The sequence below is a fragment of the Puma concolor genome, chromosome D1, assembly GCF_028749965.1.
Source record: "Puma concolor isolate L17-30 chromosome D1, mPumCon1.1.hap2, whole genome shotgun sequence".
Classification (NCBI taxonomy): domain Eukaryota; kingdom Metazoa; phylum Chordata; class Mammalia; order Carnivora; family Felidae; genus Puma; species Puma concolor.
In genome coordinates, this window is record NC_141676.1 from 61,030,976 (window position 1) to 61,044,173 (window position 13,198).

The 13,198-nt window shown below is 58.4% G+C and overlaps 2 protein-coding genes and 1 long non-coding RNA gene across 5 annotated transcripts in view; 2 read left to right on the plus strand and 1 right to left on the minus strand.

Moving 5' to 3' along the window:
* CAPN5 (calpain 5) overlaps positions 1-9,862 on the plus strand; it is a 51,906-nt gene extending 42,044 nt beyond the window's left edge. For all 3 annotated transcript variants that reach the window (XM_086678378.1, XM_086678379.1, XM_086678380.1), the window contains 8 exons: positions 525-718; positions 1,365-1,442; positions 2,279-2,474; positions 3,095-3,217; positions 4,390-4,586; positions 5,505-5,620; positions 6,191-6,327; positions 7,320-9,862. In XM_086678378.1, coding sequence (XP_086534504.1) covers positions 525-718; positions 1,365-1,442; positions 2,279-2,474; positions 3,095-3,217; positions 4,390-4,586; positions 5,505-5,620; positions 6,191-6,327; positions 7,320-7,502 — 1,224 coding nt within the window. In that variant the 3' untranslated portion in view covers positions 7,503-9,862. The remainder of the gene's footprint in view (positions 1-524; positions 719-1,364; positions 1,443-2,278; positions 2,475-3,094; positions 3,218-4,389; positions 4,587-5,504; positions 5,621-6,190; positions 6,328-7,319) is intronic.
* On the minus strand, positions 116-610 carry LOC147576773 (uncharacterized). The gene is made up of 2 exons (XR_015241104.1): positions 497-610; positions 116-205 (listed from the first exon to the last, which is right to left on the minus strand). It is a non-coding gene; the product is annotated as an uncharacterized LOC147576773 (long non-coding RNA).
* A 1,792-nt stretch (positions 9,863-11,654) lies between the features above and the next one.
* Positions 11,655-13,198, plus strand: part of MYO7A (myosin VIIA) — an 84,423-nt gene continuing 82,879 nt past the window's right edge. The window contains exon 1 of the mRNA XM_086678384.1: positions 11,655-12,108. The gene's annotated coding sequence lies outside the window, so the exon portion shown is untranslated. The remainder of the gene's footprint in view (positions 12,109-13,198) is intronic.

Below are 13,198 nucleotides of genomic sequence, written 5' to 3' on the forward strand. Positions count from 1 at the left end.
TATTGGGGCAGTAGGTGTCTGTGCATCTGAGGGTCCCTTAGTCAGGGTCGCTACAAGGCGACTGGAAGAGGGGAGGGAGACTCTGCTCCTGGCACAGGCCCAGGTGCCTCAGGAGGATTGTCTTATTTCATCGACTGCTTTTATTTCAGGTGGGGGAGCTGGGGCACCAGTGCAGGCACCAGTGGTGGGTCCGTAGTCTGGCTCTCTGGAAAAAGAAAAAGCCCTGCTTTGTAGCGTTTGCTGATTTCTTTGGCGTAAATGCTCCCACCATGTTGATTTCAAGCTAATGTTTTAACAGTTGTACAACTGAGCCTGTGCCAGTTAACGCCAATGCACTCCTGGGCCACCCCACTTTAGCTGCCCCATGGGGGCTTTGTGCACACAGAGCCCACCCGCCTCCCTTTGTGTGGGGCTGCCATTCCTTCCCTGTCCTATAGAGAGTGGTGTAGGCACACACCATCCCTGCCCCTCCAGCTAGAGCCTGACCAGACCCTGCCTCTCTGGGCAACTGTGTCCTCCTGCAGGCAGTGACAGCAGCAGACATGGAGGCCCGCCTGGCATGTGGCCTGGTGAAGGGACATGCATATGCCATCACTGATGTGCGCAAGGTGCGCCTGGGCCACGGCCTGCTGGCCTTCTTCAAGTCGGAGAAGCTGGACATGATCCGCCTGCGTAATCCTTGGGGCGAGCGGGAATGGAACGGGCCCTGGAGTGACACGTGAGGCCCGGGGATGGGGGTGCGGGCACAGGGCAGACCCCAGGTGGGTGGGCCCCAGTATGAGAGCTTGGGCAAGGACAAAGGTGGGTTTCCTAGAGGAGGTGACACCCAGGCTGGGCCTTGAAGGATATGGGAGGAGGATGACATTGGGAGACTTACTTTGCAGTGGGCACGTGTGTGGGGGTGGGTGGGGGGTGGATTCTGCAGGGAAGACACCTGGAAGTAGGGATAAGCTGATTCCTGTAGAGGACAGAGAACCCAGTCTGGCGATGAGTGGGAGAGAAAGCAGGGAGGGAGGCCACCAGGGGTGAGAATGGGGGTGACTGCTCTGTGTTTGGCTCATGGCCCTGGTGAGGTGAGGGCCGGAGCCAGGCCCCTGGTGAAGGAGCCCCCTTCCTTGAAGGTCATCCCGCCCTTCCCCCGCCAGCCTGCAGCCTTGTTCTCAGACCTCCAGCCCCTGGCATGGTGGCAACCCACGCTTACCAGACAGGCTTTTTGGAGACGGGCTGGGCCTGGCCCTGGGTGCCCCCAACTATACCCACACTGATGGAGACCTGGTTCTGGGCTGTCCCTCGGGCCTCCTCTCCCTTGCCAGGGTGGCCCTGGTGGGGTCCCTCCTCTTACGCTCCTCCCTCTTCCCTCCCAGCTCAGAGGAGTGGCAGAAAGTGAGCAAGAGTGAGCGGGAAAAGATGGGGGTGACCGTGCAGGATGACGGGGAGTTCTGGTGAGTGTGTCCGTGCCCCACGCGGGCGTCCAGGGCTGGGCGGGGGCCTCCTGTAGCAGGGAGCACCAGATGGAGGGAGGCAGATGCCTCACCACCAACTTGCTCTGTGGCCTAGGACAAATCACGCCTATTTGCTTCTCTGTGAAATGAGTTGGGCAGTAATGGGCCTGTTCATCCCCGTAGTCCCCAGTACCAACCTCCGGGGACCCTGCGCTGCTCCAGCACGCAGGCTGGGCCCTCAGCAAGTAGGCCAGGATGCCGGCAGGTGGGGATACGCGGGGCAGGGGTAACGCTGGCAGCCTGATTGCCGAGAGCTGCCGAGAGCAGCTGGGGAAGAGGAGAGGCCTCTTGGAGTGGCTGCCTCCTAAGCTGGGCCCCAGGGTCAGGGGAGCCCTTGGTGGGCAAGGAGAGAGACCCAGCCCAGTCAAGAGAGTACGCTTAGGTTTGAGAAGAGGGAGTTCAGGGAGGCCAGGGAGGCGAGGGGAGCTAAGGGGGCACGTGGCTTGGGGTTGGGCTGGGAAGATGGCAGCAGCCTTGCTTAATACTGTTGCTGATTGTCACAGCTAGTCTTTGCCGGCTCCCGTCTGTCGGGAGTTGTACTGCGTGCTTTTACTGCATTACTTAATTCCCACGCTACCTCTGTGAGGTGGGCAGCTGTTGTTAGGTTCATTCCCATTTTACAAATCAGGAAACTGAGGCCAGAAGAGATGTGAAGGGGCCAAGTGACGCCACCTCCACACTCACTCCCGTGTGGGTCGTGCTTCAGAGCACACAGGGTGAGTAGGCGGGTGGCCAGCCAGGGGGACCTGCCCAGCCTCGCCCCCTGCCACACCCAGGATGACCTTCGAGGACGTGTGCCGATACTTCACCGACATTATCAAGTGCCGTGTGATCAATACGTCTTACCTGAGCATCCATAAGACGTGGGAGGAGGCCCGGCTGCGTGGCGCCTGGACGCGGCATGAGGACCCCCGGAAGAACCGCAGCGGGGGCTGCATCAATCACAAGGACACCTTCTTTCAGAACCCGCAAGTGAGTGTTTTCAGGGCCCCTACTCCGCCCCTTGGGCAGCCACAGGGGCCCTCGCCACTGCCCTGCATGGGCTCCTGCATGACCTTGGGTATATCCCTGTTCCCCCGTAGGCCTCTGTGCACCTGTCTGCATAGTGGGGGTTGGGTGGGTGTGTTTGGGTGCTCCTGGGCAACCTGCAGATGGTAAAGATGAGGAAGCTCGTCCAGAATTACAAGGACATATAGAGGGAGGCTGAGCTGAAGGCTCGAACCCCTTGTTTCCACACACACGGGCTCCCTTCCAGGGGAACTTGGCCGGATTGGCTCTTCCTCAGGGAGGACCTCTCCCCTGCGCCTCGTTTGTTAGGACCCTGGCAAATGTTTACCTTTCGTTTGGCACCGACTGCGTGTGGACTCAGAGCTGAGCATCCGCGATCTCACAGAGTCCCCCCGCCCCTCAGGCAGCGTAGGGAGCGTAGGCCCATCTCACAGATGAGGGACTGAGGCCCAGAGAGGTGCTGTGACTCACCTGGACTCACACGTGGAACTGAGGCCTGGCTCTGGCCCAGCTTCCAGGAGCCAGCAAGCCTGTCTCCGGCCCGGTCTCACTGCCGTGTCTCTCTTCCCTGACCTTCTCTGCAGTACATCTTTGATGTCAAGAAGCCAGAAGATGAAGTGCTGATCTGCATCCAGCAGCGGCCCAAACAGTCTACCCGCCGGGATGGCAAGGGTGAAAATCTGGCCATTGGCTTTGACATCTACAAGGTGAGGCCAGCTGGGACCCCTGCTCTGGGTGAGGAGAGCGAGGGAGCTGGATTTTAGGCCACCTTGGCGTGGGGGAGAACACTCTAGAATACTCTGGCCACTGCCATCATCCCTGCCATTCTGGCCACAATGGCCGATGCCATGGGCATGCTGTGGCGCGAGCTCTATTTGGAACACCCACAGAGGCCCAGCCTGCCTGGGGTCAGTGGCCATGGAAGCCCTCAGCCTGATTTCCTCCTGCCACAGACCCACTGGCTATTTGGTGGATGGGAAGGTGGTCAGGGCCAGGCCCTGGGAGGCCCCTCCCTCAGGCCTCTGGGTCCCCCTGAGGTGGAGGCCTTGCTGGGCCCGGGGAGGAAGGATCTTGGGCAGAGCCAGGTGGGCTTGCCGCTGGCCGCTCCCCCGGGCCTGGGACCCGAGGCCCTCCTCGGGTTGCGACACCTGGTATGTGATGGCACTTGCCATAGCGGGATGCCACGGGCCTGCCAGACACCGAGAACCTCGGGAAATCACGTGGACGTGCTGGGCACGTGGTCGGAGTTGAGCCCCTGCATTTGAGGCGCTCAGTCACATCATGACACTTTGTTCGTGTCCTTGGGTTGGTACATCCATTGCGTGCTGAGGTGTTGTGACTTTGACATGTCGTGACCTAAAGTGACGTGGCTGTAGCTTACCATGCCACTCGTTCAGGAGTTGTCTGGCATGTCCTGGCAGCTGGTGATGTCATCTCCTGGCCACGTGCTGTGTTGTGGGCAGATAGTGACACGGCCGCTGTTACCAGGGGGCTGCCCGTTGCCCCCCTCCTCCTAACGGCTTTACTGAGATATAACTCACATACTATGCAGTTCACTCATTTAAAGCGTGCAGTGACCTTTAGCACGTTTGTAGGGTTGTGCGGCTGTCACCAGTCGATTCTAGAACGTTTTCATCACCCCAGAAGGGAAGCTCGCACCCTTTAGCCGGCACCGCTCAGTGCCGTCCGGCTCCCCGCCACCGTCCACCCCCGAGCCTTAGGCAAGCACTCGTCTACTGCTGTCTCTGTAAACTTGCCTTTTCTGGGCATTTCGTGTAAATGGATCAGGTCGCTCTTCTCACGGCAGCGAGGGCGCGATGTGCGAGGTAGGTGGGGGGACCGGGGGCTCCGTGCGCACCAGTCTCCCCGCTCCCCGCAGGTGGAGGAGAACCGTGAGTACCGCATGCACGGTCTGCAGCACAGGGCCGCCAGCTCCATCTACATCAACTCGCGCAGCGTCTTCCTGCGGACGGACCAGCCCGAGGGCCGCTATGTCATCATCCCCACCACCTTCGAGCCAGGCCACACTGGCGAGTTCCTCCTCCGGGTCTTCACTGACGTGCCCTCCAACTGCCGGTGCGTGGGGGGCTGGCTCAGGGCCGGGGCTGGAAGGGCCGGATTCCATAGCAGGCCGACCCGGAATCTGCAGAGAGGGAATCTGTTGAGGGTCTGCCCGAGGCGTGGAGCCCAGACCTCCAGCCTCCCTGGGCTGACGTGAGCACCCACGTCCTTCCCCTCCTTCCCCTGCTCCTCTGTCCCAGCCTCTCTCGGCTATATAAAGGGGCAGTATTTCATATGTGCATAGCACTTCACAGTTTACAAAGCTTTCGCTCTCTTCGTTTGCTTTTCCTGGACCCCAAGCGGGGGCCTGACCTTTCCATGTTACAGATCAGAATTGGGGATCGAGGTTTGGGGTGGGGGAGGTTTCCAAGGTCATGACCCCAGTGGTCGAGTTGGCCTAGGCGGACTGCTAGAGCCATCCCCTCCCTGCTGGGGTGCAGGCCCCGTGAGCCCCCACACTGTCCTCCTACCCTGGTAGTCAGGCCCGATTCAGTGCTCCGTGCACACGGTGCAGACCTGGGAGGCAGCACGTGTGGTGGGCTCTGGGGACCTGGGTCCTGCTGGCCCAGGCTCCACCTCTGTCCAGCTGTGGGGCAAATCCCCTCTCCCGTTGAGCCCAGCTCAACGCTTCGTAATCTGTAAAATGGGCGTGATCACCCAGGGCTTTGGGAAGATCACAAATAATACCTGTAACATCCCAGCAGGGGGCTTGGCACACAGTGGGTGCTTAGTAAGTTGCTTTTTCTCTCCGGGAGGACGGGGCTCCCTGCAGTAGAGAGAGAGCAGCAGGAAGCCCGTGGTGGTTTGCCCAGGATGAGCAACGTCTGGACTACATACTGCTCCCCTCCCCTGCCCTCTTCTCGAACCCCCTCACCTTCCATCTCCCTGGCCCCCTCCACCACCTCACCCCTCTCCTCCTCTGCCCCGTACCAGGGAGCTGCGCCTAGATGAGCCTCCCCACTCCTGCTGGAGCTCCTTGTGCGGCTACCCACAGCAGGTGACCCAGGTGCACATCCTAGGGGCTACCGGTCTCAAGGACTCCTCGACGGGTGAGCTCGCCTGGGGAAAGCTCTGGGACCCACCTCCCCAAGGAGATGGCCCATGCCCCCTCCCCACTGCTCAGCAACAGACACCAGCCTCCCAAGCTCTCTTGCTCTCACTGAATGAGCAGACCTTTCCTAACATCCACTCGGGACCCAGCCTTGGAATGAAACTGGGTGCGTAGAGAGGACCGGGCTCTGCTGCCTGCTTTGGGGCAGCTTCCCGTGGGGTGGGGCAGTCCGACACAGGGACAGACAGCTGGGAGGCAGGGCTTACAGAAGGCTCCCTGGAGGAGGTGGCCTTTCTCCAGGCTGAGGCGGCATTAAGATATGAAGCCCGATAAGGCGGGATAGGGAAGAAAAGTGCTCTGGGCAGGGGGAACAGCATGGAGGCCAGAGATGACCAGTCTGCCCCCTCCTGTCTCTGGAAGTTAGGAAGGGAGTCAGGCTGTGCTGTCCCTTCTGAATATATGAACTCCGTCCTCTGCTTTGGGAAGGGGAATCACCTCCCAGACTTCTGTCCCACTGGGTCCTGCCCCAGGCCCCATCGTCACCCCGTGGCCCACTCAATTTCTCTAGGGGCCAACTCTTATGTGATCATTAAGTGTGAAGGGGACAAAGTCCGCTCGGCGGTGCAGAAAGGTACCTCCACACCCGAGTACAACGTGAAAGGCATCTTCTACCGCAAGAAGCCAGGCCAGCCCATCACAGTCCAGGTGAGCCCCACCATCCTGAGGGTCTCCCCTGGACCCCCTGCCTGATGTTTTCCCACTCATGGGGGCTGGGCCCAGGGTGGCAGAGCTTTTGTTGGGGACCCAGGAACACTAAATTCTGGTTCCCACTCTGTCCCTGACATGGTATGCATGGCCTTGGGAATTCTCTTGCCGGCCCTTCCTCGTGCCCCAGAGTGCCCCCTGTGGGGTGAGTTGTATTAGATGGTGTGATTTTGAGACACAGTAGGGTTAGTCTCCTGGCTGGGGACAGTGGTCATCTCTGCCGGCTTTGCCCCCTTGGCTTGGGAGTTGTTCCTTAAATCCCACTGGAAGTGGGTCCACCTGGAGAGGTTGCACCAAGGTGGCATATAGTGGGGGGTGGCTGTTTCCCCAGAGCAAGGGGCCAGAAAGCCACGGTCCTGGACTTGGGCTTTCTTCCCTTCTCAGGCCAAGGTGGCCCGTGGATGTTGATTTTGGGCTCATTAGTGGGAAGTCCTCTGTCCTCCCGGCACAGGCCGGGGCCTCCCCGGGGGGGTGGAAACCATCAGTAAACAAATGCCCAGGTACCCTGGGGAAGCCACTGTAGGATTTCCAAGTTTTCCTAACACTGGGCCCCACTGGATCAAATCACAGACCCATAGCTGTTGGGGCTGAAAGGACTCTTAGGGGCCGTTGATCCAACCCTCGTATTAAACATGGGGAAATCACTTGTCCAAGGTCACCTAAGGTCAGTGGCAGAACTAATAGTAACAGACTACTAGACTGTATATGGAAAGGAGTTTGACAGATAGGAGGAAGCCTGAGGCTCCGGAAGGGGACGGCCTTGCCCAGGGTTCACGGTGAGGCAGAGGCAATGCAGGGCTCCTCTTAGCCAAGGCTTGCACTGCAAGAAAGGGGTTCAGGGCCCTGCCACCAGCACCGCCACAGACCTATACTCCTGCTCTTAAAGATGCCCCCCCCCCCCCCCCCCCCGCCCAAACCTTGTCTCCTCCCAGATCTGGAACCACCGAGTCCTGAAGGACGAATTCCTGGGCCAGGTGCACCTGAAGGCTGACCCGGATGACCTCCAGGCCCTGCACACCCTCCACCTCCAGGACCGCAGCAGCCGGCAGCCCAGCGACCTGCCAGGCACGGTTGCTGTATGTGTCTTCAGTAGCACGTCCCTCACGGCCGTCTGACCCCTGTCCCTCTGCCTGGCCTCCACAGTTTTACCGCCATCTGCATGTCCCCAGCCAGGCCAGGGACTAGCCTGGGAGCCAGGACACTGGGGGCCTTTTCCCAGCTTTTCCGCTGACTTGCTGTGTGACCTTGGGAGGCCTCTGCCCCTCTCGGGGCCTCAGTGTCCCAAGGACCCCGAAGCATTCCCTTCTCACGGAGGAGTCTTCCTGCCTGAGATTTACAGTAGCTCTTCCGACCCCAGCTGTCACCACTGCTAAGGGACTCTATCCGTTGAAAACGTTTTCTCAAGGCCCTGCTGTCTGCCGACGGAGTGCCAACCTGTCACTTGTTTACACACGACCTTTCACGTCCCCAGGCCCCTCTCTTGCCCCTTGTGTCCCAGACCCGCCCCCGTGTCCCAGACTTTGCTTTCTCTGTCACCTACACCTGGTTTTCTAGCCACCTTGAAAGGACTCTTGGCTGTTGCCGGGTTTCTGCTTAGGCTGGAGTTAGGAAAATGTGCAAGTGACAGTCATTCATTCTCTACTCCTGCCCACTTGCCCATTCATTTATTTACTCAACAGAGATTTGCCAAATGAATAAATGATGCCCATGAGACGCCCGCTGGAGCTGGGGCCCTCCCTGCAGCTCTGGGAGACCTGGCATCCACCCGGGGCCTCACCCCTGCCTGGGTCCTCTCAGAGGTCGACGCCCAGACACGGCTGCAGCCTCACCCCAGGTTCCGATTTCATGCCTAGCCTCTGGGTGAAGGCCCCTAGTGGGATGGTGGCATCTTCCTGCCTCCACTGCCTTCATGTCAGGAGGACACCCCCCTTTGGTCGGCCAGGAGGGTGTGGCGGGCATGGGGACCTGAGGGGAGGCACATGCTTTCAGGCCCCCCTCTGCTGCAAGACCTGGGCTTTTCCTGGGAGGAGGCCTGGGGTGGCAGTCTCAGGCCCACTGGGCTCAGATCACTTCTTGGGCTTGGCAGGAGACCGGTAAATCCGTCACCTGACCAGAGGCCCCTCTTCCAACATTCCCTGCAAAATGCAGCCCTCCTCTTGCTGCCTGGACCAAAACGTTCCTTTAGTCCTCAATGTTTTATATTCTTTAGTGTTAATCAATCTTAACCAGGGGTTTTTAAAGGAAAACTGAAAGCCTGAACCCCTTTTTTCATCTTAAACTCCAATTCCTGTCGTTCCCCTGATTTTATTTTCATTCTGCTGGGGGAGGGGGTGAGAAATCACATCTTCTCAGAGGAGGCCTGCAGGTGGGTGAATAAGAGGGTATTTTTTTTACTTGGACGTATCGCAAGCCGGCACCACCCGTGTTCTTGGTGAGCGTTGGCGCCATGACCTGTGTCGGGTCCCTTCTGTGCCCTTCCCTGGCTCCAGACTGGGCACCGTAAATGAAAAAGCCCAGGTGGTTCAAGAACAAGAATTCCTGTGGCCTTGCTGGGAATTCCTTTTGGGCACCCGAATGTTTGGCTCCAGATCTGGCTGTTTGCTGCAGTGTCCTGGCTGGAGGTGCTGGCTTCTTGACTTTGCCTCCTCACTCTGTGGCCAGCTCTATTCCTGTGCCCTGGTCCCCGGGCCGCACGAGGGGCCAGGAACTGAACAAGGAGGACAAGAGGATTCCTTCTCGAAAAGCTGGGACTTGCCCTCGAGAACCTGGGGCTGGGACATGACCACATGACCAGGAGCAAGTCACTGAAACCTGCTGTGCCTCGATTTCCTTTCTGCAAAGTGGGGCTAATGGTTCTTGTTCGTCAGCACTCTCGCTAACAAGTGCTGAATAAGGGCAAAACCGTACCCTTTATGTATCTCTGTATGCGTGCACACTATATCCACTCATGTAATCACTTCCCAGTGTCTTTTTCAAGTGAAGGCTCCCAAGTTGGGGTGGAGACGTGAGGGCCAGCCTGGGGCTTCTGGGGCGGAAACATGGGTCTTTGCTCAGCCATGCCCCCTTGGGCTAGGGGGCAAACCAGGATCAATTGGCAGGCCTATGTGGGCTTCAGTCTGAGGATTGGGCACTGCCTCTTCCCCCCCCAAAATGGGTTTGGCAGCCCTCTCCTTGCTTCCTGCCCCTCTGAGTGGGCCAGGCTGGCTCCTGGCTGGGCGAATGTCCCTGATCCCTGGGCGAGTGAGGATAGATTTCTTCCGGGCTGGGACTGGAGGGTGGGTGGGGAGAGCAATTGCTCTGCTCACCTGATGCACCCTTCAGCCTGTGGGGCCCACGGAGTCCCCATTTGCATCTGGGCAGGGCCTCTGGTCCATACCACCCGGATGTGGGCTTTACTCCCCTCAGGGCCTACCGTGGGGTCAGGAGTGGATACCTGTTCTGTTCTCAGAATAAACATTACTACAGTCCCAGAAAACTTTCTTGTATCTGTCTGTCCCTCTGGGGGTGAGGGACAATGGAGGGGATATTCCCAGGCTTAGGTAGGTGACTGCCCTCTGGTCAAGAGGCTCGTGAGGGAGGACTTGAGAGTTAACAGCTGAGGCTGGGCCCCACTGCCTGCCCGGTGCATCTGTGGGCAGAGGTCATTGGGATCATTCCATCATTGCTTCAGCTGGCCTCATCCCAAGCCCTGTCCCGGGCACTGGGGATGCAGGGAAGCAGCCACAATCCCATCCATTGGGCAGTCTACAAACTAGTGGGGAAGGCCAATGGGAACACTCCAGTCCTAACAAATGCCACCCAGCGAGTGACTGGTAAGGCAGTGGGAGTTCTGGGAGCTTCCAGCCTACCTGGGAGGGCAGGTCGAGGCCCCGATGCAAGTGGGAAATGGAGGCAGGGAGACAGCCACAGGAAGAGAACCTGGGTTTGTGGGGCACAGGTGGATGTGGGAGGCTGTTGAGAGGAAGATGCTGGCAGCTCCAGTCGGGGTTAGGGGCTGGGGAGAAATAGTGGACAGAGCTCAGTGATGACTGGGGTGGAGTGGGGAGTGAGGGGAGATGAATTAAGGCCAATTTGTAGACTTCTGGACAGGACTGCGAGCAAAGGACATTGTGAATTCTGAGCCCCGCTTAGCAGACTAGATGATAGTGGGTGCTGAATACACTGTTGCTGTTACGTCAACTGGAGATCACTGCGGACCTCTCCACTCCATACCACGCTGGGCCCGTCCTCACAGATCAGGCCTGCATTCTGCCTCAGTGTTTCTCTGGGGGGGCTCAGTTTTCGCATCTGCAGGCTGACAGCCTGGGAGGCTCCGCACGAGAGCTGACTGGGGGAGTGGTGGGTAGCAAGTGTCAATGGCAGGTGCTCCCCCAGAAGTGGGGGCGGCGACCTGCAGCAGCTCCTGCTGGGGCCCCCTGGCCAAGCCTCTAGCAGCCGGCTACCTTGTAAGGGTCAGGAAGACGGAGTCAGAATCCTGGTGCTGCCTTCCTTCACTGCTCCAGACGGGGGCGCTCTGGAGGGCAGCGGTGCCCGTGCCCAGCAGGTGGCGCACTCGGGCCTCCCGCCCCAGTTGCGGACACACCTCCGACACACCTCAGTTAGAGGATGGGGATCTCAAGGAGTGCCTCCCTCTGCCGAAGCTGAAGTTCCCCCTAGAGAGGCGTGCACTGATGGGGCAGCTGCCACGTGGCAGGAGGCAAAGGATGGTGACAAGCACCTGCCAGGTCTCAGCAAGGAGTCGTCGATGTTACCCTTTGCCAGTGCTCGTAACATTTTGTGTGCTCCTCCTGTTCATGTCCAGCCCACACTTGTAAGTCACATTATTTTACTTCAATGCGTCCCTGGAATAGACAGGGCTTCTCCAAGTCAGTTGATTTGAAAGAAAGTTTCCTGGCTGATTATGGACAAGACCTGCCCACCCCCAAAACAGGCTGTGAGGACAGTGTTGAAGTGAAGAGCTTGAGGGGTTGCATCTGAGGGGAGCCCTTGGGAAGTGGATCTGGGGTTGTGTGTGTATGGGGACTGGGGAGAAAGGGCCAGAACATGGGGCTTGCGACCTCCTGCCGGGGCCCTGCCCTGCCCTGCCAGGTCCCTTCCTCTCAAGACTGTCAAACAGCCATTTACAGAGAAGAAAACAGCTTGGTGGAGGGCAGGCAGGTGCCAAGACTCAGCAAATCAGTGACCAGGTCAGGATTAAGAGGTTTTCTGCCCACATGCTGGGAGCAGGTGGTGTTACCGCATATAAGAGCAGGCAGCTGAAGCTGGGCTGGGTTGCTTTCGCCTGAGTCTCGCACGGCTCAGCAGCACAGTGGAGGGAGTCCAGGGCCCCCGGCTCCCCACTGGGCAGTACAGCCTGCCTCCTACGCTGATGTCACGGCACCCAGGTCTTGGAGGCCTCTCCGACTCCGCCTCCTGAGGGAAGGTTCCGGAGCAGGGCGTGGGGACGGCAGCAGTGCCGCTGGACAGCCGTCCTGGCCGGGAAAGGAAGGGAGAGGCTGAGAGGCAGACAAGACAGTCACACGGTGAAAACCTGACACATCCAGAGAGACACCCCCCCGCCCCCCCACCCACGGAGTGACTGGCCTTGGAGCAAGACAGAGGAAGAGGGGACGTGTGTCTGCATATTGTCCCAGACTCGTGACCCCAGCTCTTGAGCTCTTCGTGCAGGTGGCAGCTGTGTGCGGTCCGGTGAGCAGCTGAGAGTGGGGAGCTGGGACCCCGGTAAGCATGGGCTATACCCACTGTCCTGGGCACTGGGAGAAGGGGGATCCCGGGCTTGGGCCAGCCTGGAACACCTGCCCCCATAGCCATTCACTCCTGGTCTGGCCTCCTGCCACCTTTGGGATTCCAGCCACAGTAGCCACTGAATGAAACTGTCCTGAGCCTGGACAGATGGAGGCTCGTAGCCTGGAGAAAGGAAGAATCAAGGGGCATGGCATCCAGTGAATTGTCTGTGACCAGGGCCGGGGCACCAGGGCAAACTACCGGAGTGGCAAAGAGAGAGAGAGTCTCTTTTGGCCTCTAATACTTCCTTTATCTCTCTCTCCCTTTCTTTTTCTCTCTTTCTCTCTTTCTCTCTTTCTCTCTTTCTCTCTTTCTCTCTTTCTCTCTTTCTCTCTTTCTTTCTCTCTCTCTTTCTCTCTCTCTTTCTCTCTCTCTTTCTCTCTCTCTTTCTCTCTCTCTTTCTCTCTCTCTTTCTCTCTCTCTCTCTCTCTCTCTTTCTTTCTTTCTTTCCTCTTTTTTTTTGTTTGTTTTTTAATTTGAGAGAGTGAGAGCAAGTGTGCAAGCAGGGGAAGGGCAGAGAGAGGGAGAGAGAGAATCCCAAGCAGGCTCCATGCTCATTGTGAGCCCAACGCCGGGTTCAATCTCACAACCGTGAGATCAGGACCTGAGCCAAAATCACGAGTCGGACCCTTAACCAACTGAGCTACTCAGGTGCCCCTCGTTTTCTCTCTTTGAGTAAGTGACTTCCTTCCTCTGTGCCTCAAGCTTCCCATCTGTGAAAGGGGAATAGGAAGCCCTACCACCCAGGGTTGTTGTGGGAACAAGGTAAAGTCGGGCACGGGCATAAACTATAACTACAGTTTTGTTTTCCCTCTTGTCAAGTCAAAAAGCAGTCAACTTAAACATGGATTAGTTCTTCTTTTTAGGAAAAGTTGATCCTGTAGCTTTTCTTAGGTGGGGCCACTAAATTCCATGTTCTTGCCACCCGTCCACCTTCCAGAGCCCTGAAGGCCTTGGCCCTCCCCAGCTCCCGAGGCTCACACTGGTGCAGGAGGCCAGGGCGAGGCTAGGCAGCCTCTACAGATGC